This window comes from Centruroides vittatus, unplaced genomic scaffold, assembly GCF_030686945.1.
Source record: "Centruroides vittatus isolate TY-2023 unplaced genomic scaffold, ASM3068694v2 contig_364, whole genome shotgun sequence".
NCBI classification, from domain to species: domain Eukaryota; kingdom Metazoa; phylum Arthropoda; class Arachnida; order Scorpiones; family Buthidae; genus Centruroides; species Centruroides vittatus.
In genome coordinates this window covers 572,826-599,963 of record NW_027122188.1, presented here as the reverse complement: position 1 = coordinate 599,963, position 27,138 = coordinate 572,826, and the positions used below count along the sequence as shown (strand labels likewise).

Here is a 27,138-nt window from a genome sequence, read left to right as displayed (position 1 = left end):
TCAAAAGATCTTGTTTATCAATAATTCCACCAGTCATATTGATGTTAAGTTGTCACATGTTTGTCTGATTCTTACCACCTAATTTAACAAGTAACGTTCAACCATTAGATAAGGGCATTATTCAAATGGTCAAATTATGATACATGAAACAATTGATTCAGAATATGGTTAATGTAGCAAAGCAGTTCAAGATGACTGCTGCATTTCTGAAAGCCATAACTGCCCTTGATGCAGTCTGCTGGATATATGCTGCCTAGCAAGATATTCCTATTAAGACCATTTAAAAATGCTTTGTGCATGCAGGATTCAGACCTCTCCTGACCAAGAAATAGAAGAAGAAACAAATCCACTGAAACAAAAAACAAAAAAATGAGGAGGTGAAAGCTACTGTACATGCAGATAGTCAGCCACATTCAAAGAAATAAAAAGTCATACTGAGAAATATTGCAATCTTTGTGTGGAATTGATTTTGATTTTATTTTTTTTAAATTTATTTAATTTATTATTAATTCAATTTAATCTTATAAAATTTATATAAGAATAGTAAACTCATACTGAATAACTCCACAAAAAGTTAGTTCCACTTTTTCCATTTGGTACTAATGACATGGCCTCAAGTTACAGCATATTAAACATGAATAAAATTGTCAGTCAAGTCTTTTCTTATATAGACTATTTATTTTCCCATTATAGTATTACATTAAATTAAGTAGAACTCCATTAATAAATGAAACTGCTTGTTTAGACTGAAAAATAATTTTTTTAATACAATAGTTTTGGCCATCATAAGTATGGATGTTTGTAATTTGAGGAATTATTTACATATATTCATATTGAGAATATACTTTGAGAATCACTGACATAGCTGACCAGCATGACTGTTTATCAGGAAAAGTATAATGTACAGAGGCAAGACACTAATAATATGAGATCCAGTTCATATATTTTAAATTAAATAAATTAAAAATATGGTTAAAAATTACAGCCTGGCATTGTGATGTCGTCACAATAATTTTTGCTCCTTCTAAGTTAATTTAATAATGAACACTTTAAAATTTCATATTATTAACTTATTAAATTATTTATTGCATATTTTGTAAAAATATGTTATTTAAATATAAACAAATAAATTTCTTACTCTATTGAATACCCATATTTCACCATTAGCAGTTGGCTTGGGAACCCCATGTCCATTATAATGAAACAAAACTCTTTCATCCTAAAAAATAAATATATAAGTAAATTATAAATTTGTTACTGTATTTATAAAATAAAATACTGTACAATATTTTAATTATTCACAATATTCTATTTTAAAACAGTCAAGTTTAAACTAATGAAATCAGATTTATAGCAGTTTTTATTAAATATTAAAAATAATGAATACAAAATTAATAGAGTTTTTTAGATTCTTATATATAAAATCTTTAATATTTTTAAATATTTTATATAGCAAAACTTAATATCTTTTGACAAATGACATTTTTACACATATTGCATTTTTTATGATATATAAACATACACTTACCATTACTAAACAATTTAATATATTGGTTTATTTATTGCATATAAATTTGTCTTATTACTAATGTTATTATTTTTCCTGTGTGATTATTCAATGAAAATTGTTAAAAACTGTAAAAGAATTTAATTTCTGTATAAATATTTACATAACTAATAATAATAACGCTGAATTTTATGTCTTCTTTAGAAAAATTCATCATAATAAATTAATTAAACAAACAAAAAATTTTTGAAATTCTTTTAGTTTAACCATTAAAGTGCTAAACTTTATTTGCAGCAGTCCATCTAGACATGTTATCCAACATGTCTTAGCTCTAGTTAATAATAAGTAAAAACTACTTCATTAAAACTGTTTCTATTTATTAATGTTTTTAAAAGCTAGCTTTGAGTATTTCCAGCAGTGATTAATAAATATAACAATAAGATGGAAATGAAAGTAAACAAATTCTCAGAAAATGTAAGTATTCCAGTAATATCTCCTGGAGTACTTACATCTTTAAACAGAGTAATGATCAAAGCCATACAATCTTTGCCAAAATTTCTGGGCTATTATTGGGCCCAATAATTTCAGCAAAGGTCATTTTGCTCTGATCTATTAAAAAAACTGAGTTATGAGTTGTTCTTTATATATTTTGTAATGTTTTCTAACATTCAAATTTATTTAAAAATGTAAATACAATTAGCTTTTATAGCTTTAACAAAACATATTTTTTTAATAAAAATGTGATAAATTTGAAAGTAAGTTTTAAAGTTAACAGAGAATAAGACAATTTATAAAACTTGGTATCATGCTTACAAATATTGATAAATTAATTAATGGGATGAAAGAAACCCACAAGGAAATATACAGATGAAAAACAGTCTTCACTTCATCTTCTGGAGAATTTACATATGAAGTAGCAGCTGCTTCCTTTGCAGCTCTTTCTAAATGTGAATGAACAACGTTTAAGGTTAGAGGCCATGGTAGAACAACTTGCTAAACAACATTCACATTTAGAAAGAGCTGCAAAGGAAGCAGCTGCTACTTCAGGTATAAATTCTCCAGAAGATGATGAAGAGTATGAAATGACGCCTGCTCAACTTGATAAAAACAGTCTTCACATTGCAGAACACAAGAAATGATGAAAAAGATAAACCTTTATGAAACTGACAAAAGAGGAGTAGATTACCATCATTTCAGATGGATAATCTTGTGGGTTATCAGATAACCCACAAGATTATCTATCTGAAATGATGGATAATTTGAAAGGGATAATTTGAAAGGGGCTATAGGTTATGCAGTGGAATTATATGCCAAGTTTAAATTCCAATTAACATTAAAGTTGATTTGCACTATATGACTGGCCAATTGCATGCAACTAACCTCCATCCAATCCCTTGCTTCCAGACATATTTAATTTAGATATAACCATACTAGTTACTCAGGAAACAACTCAACACTCATAGCCTGTAATCACTCACTATGGCACTTTAATAATTATTAGTAGCAGCAGTAATGTAGCCCAATTTAATCTGGTAATTGTTTGGCTTTAGCATTTCATTAATTGAAAACGAAACTAAAGTAAAATTATTATTATTAAGTGTTAGAGAGAAAGAGAGGGCTCTTTCTCTCTAACACTTAATAATAATAATTTTACAATAGTTTCATTTTCAATTAATGAAATTAAGAAAAAAATAAATAAATTTTTTAAATATTTTAATATGATGTGTAATTATAAAAACACTTTTTTAAAACCAAAACCTTGAATAATATATATCCAAGCAAAAACATCTGAGAAAAAAATTGTGCCAAATAAAAACTTATGAAAATTAACATAACAGTCAAATTTTTTCTTAGAAGTTTTTCTTTGGTAAAGATGAGCATAGTGCTTAGAGGAAATTTGTAGACAACAATAATATAGACAAAACTCTTGAATGGACTTTGGTAAAGCTAGTCTTTACCAAAGAAAAACTAATAAAAATTTTACCATAGTCTAAATCGTCATAAGATTTTTTACTTGGTGAAATTTTTTACATCTCATGTTTTTGTTTGGATATCAATTGTTTTTTGGTTAATAATTGTATTATTACATCAAGACATAAGATGATGACATACAATTGAGTCAGCGCCTGCTGAAATGAATATTGAAAAAGTTTTGTTGGCACTGACTGTACACTTTTGATATGCCATTTAGAAAATTGTTATAAAAAATTTTAATTTGCATAAATTTGAGCTTTTGTTAATCTGAATAACATTTTGAAAGGAAATCATTCATTTTGATGCAATTTTACCGTATAAGTATAAAATTAGGCCATAAAACTGAAATAGCTCCATTGAGAAACCCTATGAACTTTAACCTATTAACCTAGAAGTTTTTCCAGCACCTCACTGATGACAAGGAAGACTTAAGTTTAAAATCTGAGCTTTCTAGACCCAGCAGTATTTTCTCTATGAGTATCTGCAGTGCCAGATGAAGAAAAGAAGACCAAGAAGAAAATACAGCTTTTTTTGACAATTTTTGCACTTTTTCAATGTTATAATATAATCAAGATGGGTTGATGATGATGATAATGATGATCATAATAATAATAATAATAATAACTCTCCCGTGGTCACCACCTGGTCATGGTGGGAGAGCCCAGTAATTTTACTGATCCATAGGGCAATGCAGACTGGAGCATAAGCTCCTGGTAGGGACACCCATGCCAGTAAGGTCTATGGGGAGAAATGAAGCTAAGAGTGACCACGCCCACATTCTGTGGAGATATTCATCATGGTAATAACTAGATCAAAGTGTGATACCGGCTCGGACGTCGCCCGGGTTAACAAGGTCCGCGTTCGTGGGTTAGGCAGAGGCTCACGTTCGAAAAATAGGTCACAGTCTCCCTTGGTTACCGGTGGCGAAAGCAGCACCGGCCCAAGCATGGCTACTGCAATGCCCTCAACAGATGTGAGGAACCAACCCAGCCTTGGTGTTTCTGTGGCAATGCATCCACAGACCACAAAGGCCGGAAAACCACGCCAACGGATGAAATGGACAGTAGAAATGAACAAGTTTATCATCCGTACTTATTACACGATCACAAAACTTGAAACAAACATGACAGCATACAGACAACAACTACACCATAGATTCACGCAACAGTATCCTCATCTCACTGTCACCAAACAAAGGGTTGTTGATCAAAAAAGAACAATTATACACAACAACCTTATTCCACAAACAACACTTGAACTTATCAAACAACAGGTTGCTGATCAAATACATCAACAGACAGAAACATCTAACATTAATGAAGATCAGGTAACCTGTCAGGATAATCCAGCAACAAGCATTGATAATAACACACATACAACAATTACCACTAATGATACTACAGACACTTCCTCATCCATCACTGATAACATAGACTTGGATTTAGTTAATACGCTCTCACTTATATTTCAGGAAACACTCACTAAATATACAGGTACAGATCCCACACAACGACCACGAATACCAAAAATCAACACGTCAAAGAAAGTAGGAAAAACACTAAATTATGTAAACACTCACTTACTACCACACTACATTCATTCAATTTCTACACTCGCAGACATTCATACATTAGTTTATGCTGGGGCAGTCACAGTAGTGACACACCATGGACTGAAAGTACAATCACAGACAAATACACAGAAAACACAATTCTATCACAAGCCTGCCTGGCAGAGAAGAATAGAAACACAAATAAATGACATTAGACAGCAATTAGGCAGGCTAACACAATACACTAAAAACAACATAACACCCAAATTAAGGAAACAGCTCAAAAACATTTTCAAGAAAATAAAAACACACACAAAACATGAACATCACAACACACGCATTACAGAATACATTGATACACTAAAACAAAAACTTGCTGCCAAAGCACGTAGACTCAAACGATACAAAACATGTACACTACGAAAACAACAAAATAAATTATTTACAAACAATGAAAAACTCTTTTACAGACAAATTAATAACAAAGCAAACACTGATACACAGCACAGTGGCACACCAACAGAAGAAGAACTCACAACATATTGGTCTTCTCTTTGGTCCAGTGCTGTCACGCACAATGCTGAAGCAGGATGGATCGAGGAGGAGAACAAAAACTTACACAACATACCAACTATGCCCTGTGTTGAAATAAACATACATGATTTCCAATACACTGTTAACAGAACACACAACTGGAAGACACCTGGTGTAGACAACATTCATAATTTCTGGTACAAAAAGTTTACATCACTGCACCAGGAACTAGCTAAACATCTAACACACATCATCATCAATCCACAAGACATGCCAAATTTTCTTACTCAGGGCATCACCTACATGAAACCTAAAAACAACAATACCACAGACCCCACACAATACAGACCAATTACATGTCTTCCAACACTCTACAAATTATTGACATCCTGTATCGCAAACAAAATATACAAACACGTTGAAGAACACAACATTCTAACAGAACAGCAAAAAGGTTGTCGTAGAAACCACAGGGGATGCAAAGAACAGTTACTCATAGATTCAGTCATTCTACGGCAAGCACACAGACAACACAGAAACATACACATGGCATATATAGACTACAGAAAAGCATTCGACAGTGTTCCACACAGTTGGCTGCTACATATTCTACACATGTACAAAATACATCCATCACTCATTGCATTCTTTCAAAACACTATGCAGCACTGGAGAACAACACTACATCTCAGGGTTAGTAACACTTCCATACAAACAAGACAAATTTTTATTAGGCGAGGAATTTTTCAAGGAGATTCCTTGAGTCCTCTCTGGTTCTGCTTAGCCCTGAACCCATTATCCAACATGTTAAACAACACGCAATATGGTTACAATATTAGACACAAAAAAACAACACAGTTTACACTGTCACATCTCATGTACATGGATGACATAAAACTTTATGCATCCACACAAAAACAACTTCATCAACTCCTACAAATCACACATTCATACACCAAGGACATACAAATGGAATTTGGCCTAGATAAATGCAAAACAGTTCACATAGAAAAAGGAATCCTGAAGAAAGAAGATTTTGCACTTGGAAATGGAGACATTATTGAATCCATGGAAGGGGGCGAGTTCTACAAGTATTTAGGATTCCAACGGGCCAAACTAACAGAACATACACAAATAAAGCAAAGATTAATTAAAGAATACCAAAGTAGGTTAAATGCTATTCTCAGAACAGAGTTAAATGCAAAACACACAGTTAAAGCAATAAACACATATGTCATCCCAGTACTCACATATTCTTTCGGAGTTATACATTGGACTCACACAGATCTCGAGCAACTCCAAAGGAAAACAAGAACTACACTTACTAAGCATAAACAACATCATCCTAAATCCGCCACAGAAAGATTAACCCTTCCACATAAAGATGGCGGACGTGGCCTGATTGACATAGTTAACCTTCACTACAAACAAATACAGTCACTGAGAGAGTTTTTCTACAAAAAACATCACAATTACATAAAGCAGTAACTCTAGCAGACTCGAATAACACACCATTAAACTTACACTTACATCATATAGACACAACACAACATATAAAAAGCATAGACACCATTAAGCAATCGTGGGCTCGAAAGGCACTCCATGGCAGGCATCCTTATGATCTGGCCCAGGATTTTGTTGACAAAACTGCGTCAAACAGCTGGTTAGCTCGGGGATGCCTCTTTGGGGAGACGAAAGGATTCATGATTGCCATACAGGATCAGGTCATAAATACTAAAAACTACAGAAAACACATACTCAAAGATGCAACACTCACAAATGACACATGCAGAAAATGTCACGTCATGCCAGAAACTATACAACATATCACCTCTGGTTGCAAGCTCTTGGCACAGACAGATTATTTACACAGACATAATCAAGTAGCAAATATAATACACCAAGAGCTTGCAAAGAAACACAAATTATTAGACATCCACGAACCATACTACAAATACATCCCACAGACAGTATTGGAAAACAACACGCACAAAATGTACTACGACAGAGCCATAATCACAGATAAAACAATTTACCACAACAGACCAGACATCACACTCATTGACAAACACAATAAAATCACATACATTATAGACATATCCATTCCAAACACTCACAATATACAAAACGCATGCACTGAAAAAATTAGCAAGTACACAGAACTCGCCCAGGAAATAAGGCATCTGTGGAGGGTGGATAGGGTGCTTATTGTACCTGTTGTTCTCTCTTCTACAGGCGTCATACCACACACACTACACAAAAGCCTGGGCACATTACAATTGAATAGAAACACATACATCACACTACAGAAGGCCACTATATTGAATACATGTCATATTGTGAGAAAATTCCTGAATACAGACACACACACTGATACACTTCTTTAATTTCTGTTTTGGTTACTATGCCTTGACTTTGGTCCGGCATAGTACACAGCCACCGGTGTTAACCGAGTATATCTCACTTAACCCAACATAATAATAATAATAAGTGCAGAGCCAAAACAATTAAGAGTTGAAAGTTGAAATTTGGTACACAGTTAGGATACATTATGAGAACATACATTAAGAGGGATTTTTGGAAATTTCTCTCCTGAGGAGAAAAAGAAAGCATTAAGGATTACCCTAAAGAACTCAGCTTCTACTGTACTATTTCAGCTGTGTTTTTTGCATTTTTGCAGGAAATCAAACATATTTTTAGACCCATCTAAAAATTCTCTAATTAGCCTCAGAAGAGAGGGACCTAATTCTTTCATCCAGTGAAAACAGGTAAGCGTGTGTGCCCGTACATGACACAGGAGAGAAGCAGGCAGTTATGTGTTCCGTCCAAGATCCATATTCATCGAATTCCTCCAGCATGGAAAAACCATTAACAGTGATGTGTACTGTGAGACACTCCATAGCCTATGCAAGTCCATCAAGAGCAAACGGCCTGGGCTGCTCATGGAAAGAGTGATTCTGCACCACGATAACATGCATTCACACGTCTCCAGGGTCACACAAAGTGTAATGGCCAAGTTCAATTGGGAGCAGCTTGAGCATCCGCCCTACAGCCTGGACATGTCACCCTGCAACTTCCATCTGTTTGGTCCGCTCAAAAAACATCTCAAAGGGAAGCACTTCAACTCGGACGACGAACTGAAGGACACAGTGGAGGACTGGCTCTTGTCACAGCCACAGGAATTCTGGGAACAGGGAATCCTTCAGCTTGTTAAACAGTGGGATAGTTGTGCTCAGGCCTCTGGTGATTACTTTGAATAAAGACTTCAATTATACCCACAGCGTCATTTTGTACCTTTTCATTTGAACACTCCTCATATATACACATATACATGCACAAAAGTTAACTTTTTCTAAGGAATAACTTACACATAACATACAATGTAAATAGATAAATACATGAATAAACAACACCTCAAAGAATTAGAGTTAACAAGGAGTAGAACCAATATTATAAAAAAGTATCCTTTCCTATTAAAAGTTTGAAATTGTTGTTTTAATTTTAAATTTATTTCAGTTTTTTTGTAATATTTTTTCTGACATATTTCAAATTAAAAATACAGTATGTTTAATATTTATTTATATTTATAGCAAGCAGTTCAGCCTGATAGATTTTGCAATATGGACAAAGCTAAATCTTTTTTCTAGCTATATATTATTTTTGTAAAGAACACAAGCTGTAACTATTTTATGCCTGTTTTCAAACCATCAGTAAAAATTTGGAAACAGTTCTTGTAAACCTTGTAAATGCTAGATCTGGATATTGGGTTCAAGGGCTGGGTGGTCTATTAGTTTTAAGATTCCTTTTGTGTCAAGACCAAAAAAAGTGTTTAATGCACTTGAAGGTGTCTAATGAGACTGTAGTAACAGTAAAGTCCAACAGTTGCTTTCCAAAAAGTATTTTTTTGGAAATGTGATCACTGAAATAAACATTTTTTCAGTCAATGGTTTATATTATGCCATTGACTATGCTATTCTTTTAGAATGACCAAGAATGACATTATGAATGGAATTTCTGGACATACTGTCTATTAAGACAGTATGGTCAGAAATGCATTAGTTGGCACAATATGGTAAGATTTATAAATATGAAGAGCCACTAGACTTATAATGAATTTTCCTAATTGAGTTACCCCAGATGGCAGCACCATATACAATCACTATTGCAGTACAAATAATTTTGGTAACACTTGGTGAAAGTCCTCAATTATTATGGCAACTGAGACCAGTGCAATGATGGTTTTATGTACTTTCTGTTTCAGATAATATGTTTAGTCATTCCACAACAATTTATTTATTGTCTATAAAATGCCAACTAGTTAATTTTCATGATTTTTTTATCATCTTGTTTCCAGTCATAGATAGAAATTTTCTGTAGATGGATTGATTTTTACAAGAAATAATGCAGAACATTTATTGTAATTTAACAATTTTTATATTCCTTAGCTCAATCAGAAGTGTACAAAAGATCTTATGTATAAAATCTCATACATAACATAACATTATAGAAGGTCTTCAGTGTTTTGAGCAGTAATAAAACAAGGTTTTATCTGCAAAGCCTTGTATAAAACAATACAATAGTAGATTATCATTGATATTCAGTAAGTTGTCATATAAAATGTTCTTAAATCCTTGACTGAGCAAGAGTCCTGAGGACATCATCTATATGCTTACCAAATGTGATAGGATATACATTTTTTCAAAAATCTTTCACTCCAATTAATATATTAAAAAATTTGAATTATGAATGTCATTTTTAATATTTTTAAATTTATGAAATACAATTCATTTATAATCCATAAACCGATAATAAAGAATTGTTATATGAAATTACGACTTTAATCATTACTTTAATTCTAAAGCAAACAGCATGGTAAAAGTAGCTATTTAGAAGAATAAATATTATGTTTTTAACCTCAAGCTAGAAAAATGTCTTAACAATGAGTAAAAAGATAAAATATTTTGTAAATTGTAATATTAATGGAAATTATTACAATTTACAAAAAATTATGTATTTATTTTGGAATAAACTGCAAATAAATGAATAGTAATCTGTTTTTCAATATTTACAACACCTAAATAAATTTTAAAATTAATGTTCTCATCTATTTAAAAGTAATTTTAAACTTATGTAAATGTTATGATTTACAATATTTTCAAATTTCAAGTCTGAGCTATAAAAAGTGTTCTATTATATGTTATGTGTTTGAAGCTCATGATGGCCTAAATTAAGCTAAAAATGTTTAATATTAAATATTTTGGGTTACCTGAATTTTGCAGTGTTTTGTAAATGAATTAATCAATAAGATTTATTCAAAACAATTATATATATAAAATTAATAATCTGTGTCATCTTCAAATAAATTTGTTTTAATCTATGCCATTTATATAGCATATTTCATTCATTTATTTAAAATTATTAAGTTCCTTTCAAAATAATAAGAAATACTATTATAAAGTTTTTTACTAAAAACATTATATTTACAAATTTATTTTTAACATTTTTTTAACATTAACAAAATTTATTTATTTATTTTTAACATTCAACAATAAATTGTTCAGGATTCTGAATCAATAAACTTACAGAATTGAATGATATTTTGAAATTTAAAAATGCCGATTTTTCTATAACAAATGAATTACCCATATCAATAATTTGAATTTCAGATTTTGGTCTCACAAACAAGTTCAATGAAGAGAACATTTGAATCAGAGTCCATTTAGAATGTTAGAGAAGCCCTAAGATGGTGCAGAAATTACAAAAAATTTGTTATTTACGCTTATTTTGTAATGAGTCACAAAACAAGCCTGAATAACATATCCTGGATAGTAGTGGATTTATATTAGTATTCAAATCCAAGTTGTGTAGAATAATTCAATCCCGAAAATTAGGAACATTTATAGGGTATACTCTATCAACAAAAAGCTAGATTTAGAGTTCAAAGCAGCTCATCAATTTTGGAGAAGTTAAAAAGCTCTATTTAGGCTGTTTTGAGGCTAAAAGACAAAGAAAGTCATATTTCAGCTATCTTAATTGAAATATGACTTGGTATGTCAAATAAATAATCAGAGTTTCTAATAAAAGACAAATCAAGGAAACAGCATACTGAATGTAAAATTATTGTGCTTCCTAACTTCCCATCCAGGAATTATTACTTCCTTCGTTCTGTTTGAATTATTACTCGCAGCTGTTAACAACTAGATTGTACATAAACTGTGCAATGAACTCTTGTTTTATTGTTTTTATACCTTAATTATTTAAAACTAACAGAAATGGGAATTTTGCAAAACTGAGGAAAACCACAAAAAAGTGAAGATTTTAATTCTATTATTAATAATGTTAGCTGACAGTAGTGGAGTGGTCATTGGAAAAATCAGAAGTTCTCCAGAGTGCAATATGATTGGAGGCCTTTATTTATATACATTATATATTACTTAAAAAAACTAAACTAACAGACAAAATACAAGCACTGTCTGTCGTATTAAATTTTAAACAAATCTTATTTAATTCAGGTTGTCTCATACACACAGAATCCAATTCGTAGCAAATGCATCTATTACCTGAAATTTTAAAATCATTGGCCCTAATTTGGATACAGACTGCCAAGAAACAGCTTATGCAAACTGACATTTCACTTGATACAATTTGCATTTTGTAACTTCTAATTTTAAAGTAACTGATCACACTTTGGCTGTAGGCCACCATGATCTTTTTTTTTATTATTATTTTTACCCAGTGGGCACTAAGAGCCTTTGTTTTCAAGTCCATCATAAGTTCAGTAAGTTCCACAATGAGGGCTGCTGGTTGATGAAGGATGGGGCCCAACATATCCAAGACAGACTACATACACTTGGAAAAAAATGTGCTTACTGGTGGCTGAGTGTATAAAACCACTGAGCACTTACTGTGATTGTGGGCTGCATAGAAAACTGCATGCAGTCAGCTCACAGGTTTTCTTCATGTAATACCTAAATAGGAGCCAGTTTCTCATAGAAAGCCTTTTCAAGGTGGCATTCCCTATTGATTGCCCATATGTTGCCTTATCCCATTAATCAAGTCCAATCCTCCAGAAAATTCTTGGGCCACATACTGTTTTTTTTTTTCTATATGATCAATGAGATAGGTTTATGTATTTATGTATATATATATATATATATACATAAATACATAAACCTATCTTTTCTTTACATTTAAAATGAATAAGATTCTGAGTTTGGAAAATTAATCTCAAAAATATTTAACCCTGATCAAAATGTATGTTTAACCTAATGTACTGTACATCATAACATTCCATTGTCCATTGTCAGTTGGTGGTGCCATGAATTCATTCAAACATTCTAATGTCCTAAATGTTCCATTTTTTGAATAATGTTCTATTCATTCACTCTAAAGCTGTACCTGAAGATGACCTTTAAAATAAAGTTGAAAATGTTAGTTTTACTAAATTGAATTCTGATGAAATCTTCTAGTTGTTTGTTTTATTCACTAGTTTTCTTTCCAGTTTTGCTTTATTTGCATTACAATACAAATATAGAAAGCCATAAAACTCTAGATCACATGATTTATATTATGTAACTTAAGATTAAATATTCACTGATGCAATGTGATACCAGAATATTTAAAATTTAATTATATAACAAATGTTATGATTCAAAAATTGCTAGAATTTAAAAAGATTTAGTTTTAATTTGTACCAATTTTATTATAATTAATAAGTTAAAAGTATTCATTCATATATAAATATATATATATATTATACATACTTTGGCATTCTTACGCAAAGAAGTGCATAATTTCTTCACTTCATCAACAGTTGGATCCAAACTTTGTTTATATCGTGCCCTAGGTTGCCAACGTTCGTACTGTTTCTGTAAATTATTACCAATTGCTTCTAGTGCTTTTTGGGGTGCAATACCAAGAGGGTCTATAAAAATATAAAAATTGTAAAATATTAACTAACAGTATCTGACTTTATTTTACACAGAAATATGCTAAACATGTTAAAATTCTCACCAATCCAGCATTCAAGTCTTGCACAAGGTTGTGTTTTAATGATATCTGGAGGGTCAACACCAACATTTAAACAAAGTACTAAGGCTACACTGACTGTTCTCATCTGCAAAAGTTTAATTAAATATGATATAGTGTTAATATATGAAAACAAATAGTGGATGTCACACTATTAAAAAAATCCAGCAATGAGTTGCATAACTTTCTTGGTTATGAATTATGAGATCTTAGAAAATAACTTTTATAATTTTAATTACAATATAACTTAATAAAATTGTTTGTGGCACCATCTATTATGAGATTTTGTTATAAAAAATTTGTATATTTATAATTACAATGGCAAAAAGCTTTATTTTAAGGGTAGTGTTGAATTTTATAAAAAGTGTAAATGTTAATAATGAATAAAATCTTCATTAAGTCCTACCCCTGTCCAGAAACATGTTACCATCTTTATCTCCCCACTCTCTTAACCTTTCACCATCAAAATTTGGTTGCATGAGTCATGGTACTGCTGGATGTATCCAGAGTCATAGGCATAAGACAATCAAATTCAGCAAATATTTCACTTCTTAACTCAACATGATTCTGGTGTACCTCTTGTCTTATTGAAGCTGATGCTTCAGCAACAGACTGGAGACCAATTGCTAGATTCAATGTTGGTGGTGAACTTTGCCTTTCTCAAGTATTTTTCTCAGTATTGTTATTTTCTAGATTAGCGATTAGATCAAATTAATGACAAAGGATATTCAAACAAGTGAGAATCCAATGTTGTGACCATATGAAAAAACAAAATAAAAAGTTTAACAGAGTCTTACAATCATTAATAGTGACATGACTACTTGACTCAGATCTTGCTGATTGCATTAAATAAATTGAACCATTTCAAACCCAGGCTTAGGACAATCATCATACACAAAGGAAGAAAACTTAAAAAAAAAAAAAAAAAAAAAAAAAAAAAAAAAAAAACATTAGAGATCTAGGAACCTGGATGTCTCTCTCTGAACAATTGGGGCACCACTAGCCTGTGGTTCAGTATAAAAAGTTCTTCAAATCAATGAATGAATAAATTTGAAAAGTGAATGAAAGATTTCAGAATAATTCAAAAATCAAACAATTATAAATCAGAATGCAACCACTTATCAAAGAAATGTAATATATGCTAAATTAAAATTTTTGAAATCTAATTTAGAACAACTTGTGTCACAGATAAATGGGAACATACACCAGACTTCTTCTAAATACTGTATGTTCACAAAACAATAAATTTTGTATAGATTCATGTAAATTTTACTATTGTTCTTACATTTCAACTTTGCCCATCCTCTGGCTAAACATGAAAACAATGAAAATGAAAAGTGATAAAAATAATTTTTAGATTATTGGTATAGATTAACTAAAGAAATTATTAAAAAGAAAATTACCTTTTGCAAGAAATTTCAAATTATTATTACAAATTCTTTGTATATAAATGAATTTCAATAAATCAAAAATATCAAATCTGCAATTTTCTATAAACTTGAAATAAGCTGGTATTTACTAAACTTATCAAATAAAAGATACTTGTTATTTTGACTCATCACTAAATAGTTCTACATTTCAATTCGTTTTTTAAGCAAACTTAGAATATATGGATCAATAAAATATATTATAATTAAAATGTACTTTTTCGTTGATTCCTTCCTAACAATTATTGTTCCTTTTAGGAAATCAAAATGTTTTTCTTTTAACATATTTGCTGCCAGTTGACATAATTCTGTGTCATGTGACTTTCACATGATACAAAATCACATCAACTAATCACACCAATCAGTGAACATGTTAAAGCTTTTTGGAAGTGTTTTTAGCTTCCATCTTCAGAAATTTTCACTGAATTAAAACTAATAAAACAATCAAACACTCTTTGAACATTTCATTGATGCACAAGAATAGTGACACAACTCAAAAATTTCCAATTTCGAGTTTATTGTAAAAATGTATAGCAAACTCCCCATATTTTTATGTGGAAGAACGAACACTAATATTTATTTCCAAAATAGATTAGAAAATTTTAAAAATCCAAGTTCATGACAAAGCCTTACAGGAAACAAGAAACTTTTAATTGGCTGTTCTGGAGGAACTATTTTTTTGAGTTGTGTCACTATTCTTGTGCACCAACGATTTAAACTTTGCTATCTACACCAATAACAAATCATTCAAATTTGTAATTAATGTATATAGCAATTTCTCAAATTCATAGGAATCATGATAATATTGTTATTAGTTGTCAGGTTTGGAAGAGAATGTCAGTGCCCGAAGGTTCTCAGTCAGACTTGTGTATGATGCATATGTCATACTCCTGGGAAAGAAGGGCCCACATGCAAGCCTGTTAGATGGATCCCATGAATTGGCAAGCAACTTGTCAGAATGAATAATGCTGTCCATATAGATAAAGCCAGAACTTTTTTTAATAGTCTAGATAATGGTGAGGCACTCTTCCATTATAGAATAATTGTTTCTGCTTTAGTCAATGTTCAGCTTATGTAGATGATGACAACAGGTCATTCAGCTTGGATCTGAATGAGAATAGTGCTGAATCCATAGTAGCATAGTGTAAGTTTACTACAACTAAAACTTATATATAAATAACATTGCTAGACCCAATATACTATAAGCTAGACTCCAACCAAATGCTGAATTCTATCGGGCTAGACAAGGCTAAATTTAGCCGTTTCTAGCCCAATAGAATTCGGCATTTGGTTGGAGTCTAGCCAACTAAAACTTAGTTTTATTCACTCAAATATAGTTTTAGTAAATATATAATCGGCTTGCTGTATAGTAGATTCCAATGTTAATCCGTCTCTGTAATCCAAACAAACACTTTTGGTAGACGTATCTCACAGCAATTTCTGGTTAGCAAAACTATTTTTTATTTACAATTGAACTACATATGCATTTCAGGTTGGTATAATGTACTCCAACCCCTCCTCAGTGCTAGTTCAAATAAAAACAAAGAAATCTAAATTAGAAACAGGACAATGGTATACCATAGAAAATACAGCAAAATTAAAAATACAAACACTTACTTTTCATCATTTTATAAATTACAAATTTATGCATAAAATAGGAGGTGGGAGGGCAAATCTTCCTCATCCCCAACCTGTATCCAAAATACAAATTGTAACCACCATATTAAGTTACAGCCAAATTAAATAAAATAATCAGCAAACCATTACTTACATAAACAGTGAAAACATTTTCCATAGGTATATAACAAATGCTGCTAAAGTATTAATAAAAATAAATAATTGACATACATATGTAGAAGCTTGATACACTTACAATATATTAAAATAACCACACTAAGATTACAAAACTAAATTTTTTCAAAAAATTTTTAACATGTTGAAACATAATCACAAATTTTAACCTATATTAGCACCATCTATCAATTTTATTTGAACTAGCACTGAGGAGGGGTTGGAGTACATTATACCAACCCGAAATGCATATGTAATTCAACTGTAAATAAAAAATAGTTTTGCTAACCAGAAATTGCTGTGAGATACATCTACCAAAAGTGTTTGTTTGGATTACAGAGACGGATTAACATTGGAATAGTTTTAGTATTCAAACCAAAACTAAAATTCAGAAATGTGACTGAAAGAAAGTTAGCGCTTAGGCAGAAGCATCCATATGCAGTTTGCTCAGTGCATCAAAGTCAAAGTGCCAAGGACTGGTTTCACAAGTCAGTTCTTCATATAGCAGCTGACATCAAATGCTTTACTTCCTTTGTTTTGTTTTTAAATTTACATTTGATACTGGACATAAAGTAGTATTAATTACACATTTAACTTATTTTATTTGAATTACAGTTGCTGTCTTTTCTTATAATGTTCATATATTTTTAAATTTTGTTAAAAACTATAAAATCATCTCTTTGTAAATGACAGCTATAATATTAATAAATTGCCCAACAATTTGATACTAGAGAGAGGCATTAGGTGCCATCTCTTAATAAATTTAATAATTATAATTTTAATTAAAAGCAATTGGCAATGCATTCACATGGCAAGCAGGAGTTGCGGGTTCAAATCCCACTCCGACATGATTCTTTTCTTCCCATATATCTAAATTATTTAATTAAAATTATAATTTAAATATTCTTGAAACCGTGTTTTATTATATGTTGAGCACTAAACACAAGACCGTGTTATTTATCAAACACTTGGCTTTATTCCACCTCTATTAGTTGATTATAATTATTCAATTTATTAAGAGATGGCACTTAACACCTCCTTCTGGTATCAAACTGTTTGATAATTTATTAATATTATAGCCATTATTTAGCCCAATAGCATAAAGGCAATGGTTGGCTTTGGTGTTATATTGTATCAGGGAGTTGTTTCTTTGTAAATGATAATAAATAATACTTGAGAGTGAGAATGTGAGCTTTACAATCGATACTGTAGTTGTCAATCTATAAATATTCTGCGATACATTCATTTGCCAAGTAGATTTAATGGAAATTCTTTGAAATTTTTCTTTAGCAATTAAATAAATATAAAAATAATGGAAATAAATGTAAAATAATTACAAAAGAAAAAATAGTTTTATTGCAACCATGATATATTGTAATATCATAGCCAAATAATAATAAATATATTAAACAGTTTTAAAATCAATATTTAAAATAGATTCATTTTTAATTAAAATAATTGTGTAAAATTACTTTTCTGTAAGAATTTTTTCTAAGATATTTTCAATGTAAACAAAAATCTGATTTAAATCTCACTATTATGGATTGGGTTATAACATTAATTAATCCAGAAATACATCTTAAATTTAGAAAATTAAAAAACATTTTTTTTCAAATTCTGATGTGAACATCATGTTTCTTCTGACTGACAAGGACTAAGCAGACAAGAATATCATCCAATAATTTAATACCACTCTTAATGTAAACACATTTCAAACTTTAGCCCCTCTTCAGTACAAGCCACAATGATATAATAAACTTGATTAATAAACAAAACAATATTTGGAGCTAAAGCCTGAAATACATTTACATTAACAAGTAAGAGTGGTATTAAAATATATTGGATGATATTCTCATCTGTTCAGTCCTTGTCAGCCAGATTTCTTCTGGCTGTTCAAATCAGGATTTAAAAAATACATTTTTTAGTTTTCTAAATTTACAATGTATTTCCGGATTAATTAAAACCTGACTAATGAACTTTTTAATAAGCACTTTCTATATACAAAATTATTATTTTATTCAGCAACATTATAATAAATGTCGTTTAAATAACAGTTCGATCATAAGTTTGAAACGATTTACAGAAAACTATGTCACACATGCACGAGTTGGCCTGCCTGGATACAATGAGCAGCTAGAGTGTGCTGTGAATCAACTCTTGCCAGGCTATTAACAAAACCATCTCCTCTTTAAAATTTATGCATGTGGCTGTGATGGAGGATTTAAAGATGTGCATAGCCTCTAACCATTTGAGGTGTTCATTGGGAGGTGTGAGTAGGAGATTGGCCTGGGTAAAGTCGGCTACTATGTCTAGATACGTTACATAAGTAGTGAGGGCAGTGGAGGTTCTCCCATGACGAATATCTGCCTGATGTTCTTATATTCTGACACACATGGACCGTTTAGTGGAGCCTATATATATCAGGTCCCTATCGTATCTATTATCTCTATTATAATAAATATCAAACAATAATAGTAAAGAGTAAAATGAAATATATAATTTCTAAACTTCTGTTTTCCTATCACATGTAAAATGCTTATTAAATTAAATATAAATTGTGTTGATATGTTGTAAATTTGCATTTAATTTAAACATGTACAATGTTTTCTTCTAAATAAGCATTGTTGTTTTATTAAAAACAGAATGCTATTTTTATTTCATTTAAAATTATCAAATATATGCTCAGATATTTATTATAGTATATTAAACTAATATCTAAAAATTTTATAATTTAAATTGTAAAAATGTGATTATATAATGTATAAGCAAACATTTAAAACTGTCATCTTAACAGGTGTTGTAATCCTAAACTGAGCTTGAAAGGATGTAATGCATAGTCATACAATCTGATATTAGCCCACTAATAAAAAAGTGAGGTTGATCATGATGGCCCCCAGCCCTAGACTCCACTTCTATTGACAAGATGGCTGAGATCTTCAAACTTCAAGGTTAGAGTGGGACCTTTCTGAACACTCCAATACAATCTCTAAGCACTTAGTCATTTTAGAAAAGTTTGAACATCAAATCAAAAAGAAGATAGTCAATGACTATAGATCGGAACATTTGAAATTAAAACATGGGAATATTTTGTTGGATTGAAGAAAAGGCTGAAACTTATAGACTTAGCAGAGGGTTAAGTGAAATTTATGTTGTTTGTTAACAGTTGTTAATTGGATTTTTCTACAATGTGATTGTAAAGTCACTCCTCAGTGGAGAGGGATACAGGAGGAGCTTCCAGGAATAAAATAATGAAGTTATAAGGCAGATCACATATCAAAAGAGAAAGTAAGTTTGCACATCACCAAGGGTCTGTTGCATAATCCAAAACTCTACACAAAATTCATACAATCCATCCAGGGATATTGTTGTCTTGTTTATCCATTTCTACCTGTCAGTAATTGAAACACAGATTCATTGATAAATATAACTTGGCCTTTTGTGGGCAGTCCAGAGCTTTCTCAATTTCTGGGTGTAGATATACATCTATCATAATGGCATTTGGCTTTTGATAATAAATGCAAAATCATCTCTCTCCAAATAATTTTCTGACAAGAATGACAAGAGAGCTCCAGGGAAAACTGGACCTCATCTTATCCACTTCTCAGACTTGATACAGTTTGCTTTACTGGAAGATAGTCCTCAGTATAGATGGTGTTTTACACCAACATTGGCCATTCCTTGGAAGACATCCAAAGTGAAAAAACTCTTATACTTAAAGCTAAGAAGTCAACAATGCATTTATCATTGAAGCAATGGTGACAGATGTTACAATAACAGCCTTGCCTTCAAGTTCCTACTTTGAGATGGGGTTCTGGTCAGTAGAAATTGAGGAGCTTAACAAATTTTAAGTTGAAGTAAACTATTTATCAAAATCAGGTCCTTCACTAACACCAATTTGTAATTTCTGTTGACCATTGCATATTAAGAGTTGTGAATAATACGAACATCTGAAGAAACTGACAATCTGAAGTGCTAGGAGACTGATATCTTTGGAAACAAATTGGTGTTGGTCTTCTCCAGAAATTTTAGCTGAGGATTAAGTTGTGACTGCAGTGAGGTAAAATGAGAAACTCAATGGGAATTGTGAGAGAGAGAGATGGCTCTTACTCAGGTGATAAATTGACTGAGAACACTTCAAGGCATTGCATTTACACTGGAGATGGTCAGTAAACCTTTCGTAAAAATATTACATATTTCAAAATTTGCTGGATATAACAGAGACTGCAGTCCATATCAATAAGTGCTGGCACTTCAAGAGTTCACTAACTATAATGGAGATTAGGGTTTCTCATTTCTCGGTCTTTTGCTTGTCCCGGGATTCCGGGATAAAGTGAACTGTTTCCCAAGATCCCGGGAAATCCTGGGACAAAATTAATTATTTTTAAGATATACAAATTATCATGAAATCAAATGATATAAATTATTTTTCGTCTTTTCAAGTAATTTAATATGTTCCACAACCTCCAAAATTATATTAATAACGCTAAGATATATATTAAAAATTTCCTTTGAATTACGTAGAAATGTTCACAAATAGAAAAAATTTATTACAGTTTACTGGAAACTGCATACAACAACAACAAAATGCTTTGAATTGAGTTTAAAAAAAAAAAAAAAACTTAGATCAAACTTCTAACTTAGAAGGTAATTTTTGTTTTTTTTAAATAAAATATAATACAAAATATTGTAAATTTTTATAAGAGTTTAAAAAGCAAAGATATTCAACACAATACTCCGATCACTCAATCTGATTCTTATTTTAGTAATGAAAAGTCTTGCTACCGAGAATGCCTTTACCGATTTAATTGATGTGATTGGAATCGTGCTTAATGCATTTAAGAGAAGACAAATATTATGTGTTTTTCACCTGTATCCTGAAAGATTTCTAGTTCGTTTTCGAGATTGTAGTACTTCTTTTGCTCTCTAGTATTCTTGATTTGTCTATCTCGACTGCTTTAATAGAAACATCATTGCCCAATAATTCGGCAGTTCGTTTGTCTTTAATAATCAGGTTATGAAGAAAAACTTCATACTTGTTTGTATCCTGGCCCAATTTGCACAACTTGGCATTATGCAGTTTTTGAAGCTACTGGGCATGGTTAAAAATTAAGACAACATAAGCACAATTATTACAGATATTACAGGTAAAGAATTTTGAGAGTCCTGCTACAAATAAGCTACGTATTGATTATTGACCATTTGTGACATGCCATAACAAGTAAAAATTAAAAAAAACTAATAAGTAAGTTTAAAATTAATAAATACAAATGTATTATGACAGTTTATGAGTTAACTACATTTTCTATTTGCAAAATTTCTTCAACCTTAACACAAAATAAGAAAAAAGTGAAATTTTAAGAAATTTGCAGGATTTCCCAGGATAAGAAAAATTTCCCGGGATATTTCCCGGGTTAAAAAAACAACCGGAATCCCGTTTGAGAAACCCTAATGAAGATGAACAACAACAAACAGATGCAATAATGACAATTGCAAGATTTCAGCTCCCTACCTTTAAACGGTACTCATATTAGTTTTCTGACAGCTGATGTATGAATTCAGTGGATCTGAGCAGCAAAGTCAATGATGATCAATGGGTCCTCAATACCGGGCATCTCACTGAGCTGATGCTTTGTGGTTACCACTGAAGAGCTCTGTATTCATTGAAAGATTCTTCTGGCATTGACAAGTTGCTAGTCTCCAGCATTTCTGAATAACAAAGGAATTGTGGATTAGTCATAATGATGTCGCAAACAATTAAGGATCTCTTGGTGGATGATTTTCACAATACTGTTGTACATGACTGGCTTGACTTTGTTTGAAGCAGATGAATCATTGTTGTTCATCTCAACAATTCATTTAAATGTCATCAAGAATCTTCTTTGTAGCACTGCTGCCAGTCAGTAAAACACTTCAGACAGAAATGAAGCAGATACTATCAGTTTCAGTCACTGAGAAACTGTGATGACATACTGGTTTCTCCATTGGTTCAGGACGTTGTAAAACACTACAAGTACTCCTCACTTTATGACCTATCTGCTTAACGACCACTCACACTTACGACCAATCAAGTTTCAATCTGCAATTCGGGAAATCCCCTTTCTCAGCTTGAGTGTCGGTCAGTGGCATATGGTGACATGCACACTAGGCGTACTATAATAGGTTTGCGCATACTATAATAGGCTAATAGTGTACTATAATAGTCTTTTTATGAATAAATTTGAAGTTTGTTGCATAATTTGTATAATTTTACAATGATCCTATATTCCCGGTGCAAGCTCCTCACTTATCGACCAATTCGCTTAACGACATAGTCGTCGGAACGGAACTCGGTCGTAAAGTAAGGAGTACCTGTACTGGTATAGTGCTAGAGTTCTTGTCAAGTAACTTCTCAAATCAGCATCACTGAGTTGGGTTGTTCTTCATGAAAACCAGCAATTACATTGGGTAATCTACAGAATTTACAATTTTTCTTATTTGACAGTATCAGTTTTTGATTCAATAACAAATCAAGTTGAAGGTGGCAGAACTCGGAACTACTGTGACCAACAAGAAATTGAATAAATTTCAGTAACACCCTTTATCAGATGTTTTAATCTTACTCCCTAGCACCTGTGTGTCAACTTCTCAACACAGACTTACCTATAAGCCTGTGCTAAACAACTTGCTGTTTTTCTTGGGCTCAGCTCTATAGATATAGCTTGGCATTGTGGCTGATTCTTAGTCATGTTCAAAGGTTTCTCAAAAAACACTTTAAAAGAATAGCTAATTGATAATTTAGTTCCTGTTCATAAACCAAATTCAGAAGTGCCTTCCAGGAAGATAGACACTGTCAAGCTTGATTTTGTCACTATATTAATTATGAAGTGCAACTTGATTAAAGACTGATCTAGCTGTGGGTGTAATCATTCTTCTCACTATGATGCACTGGTAGACCACAGATCAAACAATGAAAGGTTGAAGACTAATCAATGTGCCTATGTGGTGGCTTGTTTATGAAATGGTTTTGGTCTCTATTGCCATAATGAGCCTTCTAGAGAACACAAATTCAGAAATTAATTCTTTCAACCTTTTAACATGTCAAATTTTGTCAAGTATATGCTTTTGTATCCAGAGCCTAACTAAAATGTGTCATAGAAAAGTGACAGGACAAAGCTCAGACATTACACAAAAAATAAATAGAAAAAGTTAAAATAACAGAAACAGAAAAATAGTCAATAATAATTAACTAACACCAACAAGAATTAGGTACAGCTGATTCAGTCAGATGCAAGAGTTCCAATATAAAATTGTGTCATAAGCTCATAAGCATGTTTATCATTTAAATATTTTTTAAGCTATGCCATGGCTTCAACCTGAATGTTTAAAAGTGATGGTATATAAATAATAAACAACTCAAAGCTCGATGCATATACAGAAATACTTAAGGTGATGGTATATTGGAAAGGTTAACTCACAAATTCAGCTAATGTTACCTGTTATAACTTTAAGTTTAATAATTAAATTTTCATGTTAAACACAGGATATTTTCTTCATATATTTGAAGTTTTGATATTTTAATTAAAAGCTGCTTCTTGAAGTAAGCTAATATATATTAATAATTATAATTAATTATTTATTTAATAAATATAATTGGTATATACTAAAGTTTTGGCACACTGCCTCGAACTTAAACTTGAAACTGGCTTTAGTATATTTAATTGAAACTGGCTTTAGTATATTTAATTCATCAATAAAAGATCACTTAAAGTGTAATATTTTGTTGAGTTTGTTAACTATATTAACATTCATAACATATTGCAATAATAGAATACTATAACATACCTTTCAATTATCCAATGGTTTGATTATATATGTAATATTTATAAATACAGTAAGATCACGCTTAACGCTGATTCAATATAACGCGATCTGCTTGATGCCTACACAACGTTCAAAATTTATGCTGATTCAAATTAACACAGTATTTCATTGATTCGTATATAATACAATTATTCCCAAACATGAACCAATTAGCAAAAGGTGGCAATTCGTTGCAGCACTGTACTTCCCTTAAATCTACATTTGTTTTGTGCAATTTTGGAAAAAATATAACATCATGGATGCCATAAGAAATATCGACTTCGCTTGGCAAGAATTAATTGATAAATGCATGAACAGAGTGTGGAAGAAGTTATGGCTAAAGGTATCCAAGAATTCTCATCGAGAAGAGCCTATCGCTGCATCGTTAAGTTGACAATTTTGTCAACTTAATCAATACAGGAGATGTAGACAAGACAGGATATTGGGGAGTTACTGCAGGTTTCTGGTAAGAGTCTTATCAATGACAACCTTCAAAAACTGGCAGAACAAGGAATTCGTGTAAAACTGGAAAATAGAGATTCTGAAGACAAAGAACCCAAAAAATTTCTCTACAGATTTCCTTAGTAAAAGTTTGGTAATGATAACTGAAATTGTTGATCAAACTGTACTGAATGATCCAGTTTTCATAGGATGCCAAAGCAAAACGAGGCATTTTGGATGCAATCTCCTGCTACCGACATTTGCTTAAGGAAAGAAAAAAAAAGCGACCAATGAAACTACACAACTTCATTGCAAAAAACAAGAATTTCAGAAGAACCAGGACCTTCATCACAAAAAATCAACTTCACATTTCTATGTACATATGTTTATGTGTTATTTAACATATATTATTATGCAAAAGTTTATATAAAAATAACTTAAAATTATAGTAAAATTTGCTTATTTTTTGGTCGCATGTTCCCCTATCCCTATTTACTCTATATTAAAATGGTCTTGTTTAACGCCATTTTGCTTAGTGCTTTGTCATCTAGGAACGCATTCCCTGCGTTAAGCGGGGTCTTACTGTAATTCAAATTCTTTATGAACTGTATTCAAATTTCTTTCTTTTATAAAGTACTAAAAGCTTCTCAGAAGCTTTATATACTTGTATAAAAATAAAGAAGAATACAAAGCATAATATATATACTTTAACATTTTCTTATTCAGCAAATATGAAATTTTTAAAACACTATTTTTGATTGGACATAAGCAATGAGAGCAAAGTGCCAAAGTGAATAATAGAAACAAATCTGAGCATAGTTCAAGTGTCTAAACATTACACCTAAATCTTATCTCTGCAAAACAGTTTTGTAAATATTTGCAAGAACAATTTCTACGTAAAAATAGTTTTTACAGAAACTTGATTCTGCAATCAACTTGGTAGAAGACATACTGTTTGCAAACCGAAGATAGAGAAGATAACCATTACCAAAGTTTATTTGTACCTATACTTTAAATTATATATATTTTTAAAAGTGTTATTATTCAGTTGTCATCTAACTAATTTATAAATAAGTTTTAACTGTGTTCCAAATTGAAAATCTTAAAAAATTTATTTTTAAGATGCAATTTTTTTTAAATTTAGCCAACGAAAATAAACAAATACGGTGATGATGGTTCTTCCTATATAAAGTAATTGTTTACAGTTGAAATTTAACAATAAATGAATTAAATTCATAAAATTAATATAGTAAAAATAAATTATCGAAATTGATCGTTTTTACATTTCCATTTCCCAATGTAATAGACATTGAATATTGAAATAAGATTTACGTGAGTGAAAGGATTTGGACTTCAATTGAAATATTTTAATGATTAATTTGACAAATTTTCTTCGAGATGTTTAAAAACTTACTCTTTCTTTCATCCTCCATGTTTGTGTAACTGGATGACCACCAATAATTTTTTCTGTATGTCTTTTGTGAGAGAATGCAACGGGCAATTGCCAATCAGGCAAGTCAGAAATATCATCTTCAATTTCATATTCTTGTAACATATACGACATTATTTATTATTACGTAAAATAGTCATAGAAATCGTACGAATTCCACCGATTTCTTCTCTAATATCACTCATCGAAGACGGCCATATATATTTATTCTCCAACACATGTATCTCGAGAACGAAGCATGGTTGATGATCACATGACTATTTTAAACGTTCAAATCTCCTTACATAATAAATATTTTATTAAATAAATATTTCTGATATGAAATAATAATAAATTTCGGATTAGAAATTTTAACATTCATATCAATGAAATCATAATTTAAATTCCAAAGATCATACTGACTACGAACAATGTCATTATCTAGAAAGAAATGTTTACATAATGAAATAAGATTATTAAATATTTAATAATTTAAATTTCGTTCAACATAGACTTGAGAAAAAATCGGGATATCTTTTAAGATCAATATCGAATTATTGTTAAGATACATTTAAGATTTTAAAGTAACATATTTCTGTATTATATTATGTATATA

At 31.0% G+C, this 27,138-nt stretch overlaps 1 protein-coding gene across 1 annotated transcript in view; it reads right to left on the bottom strand.

The window, feature by feature from the left end:
* Positions 1 to 26,781, bottom strand: part of raptor (regulatory associated protein of MTOR complex 1) — a 106,379-nt gene extending 79,598 nt beyond the window's left edge. The window contains exons 1-4 of the mRNA XM_067270075.1: positions 26,508 to 26,781; positions 13,581 to 13,683; positions 13,331 to 13,491; positions 1,139 to 1,219 (exon numbers count right to left, since the gene is read on the bottom strand). Coding sequence (XP_067126176.1) covers positions 1,139 to 1,219; positions 13,331 to 13,491; positions 13,581 to 13,683; positions 26,508 to 26,657 — 495 coding nt within the window. The 5' untranslated portion in view covers positions 26,658 to 26,781. The remainder of the gene's footprint in view (positions 1 to 1,138; positions 1,220 to 13,330; positions 13,492 to 13,580; positions 13,684 to 26,507) is intronic.
* Between the last annotated feature and the right edge of the window lie 357 nt (positions 26,782 to 27,138).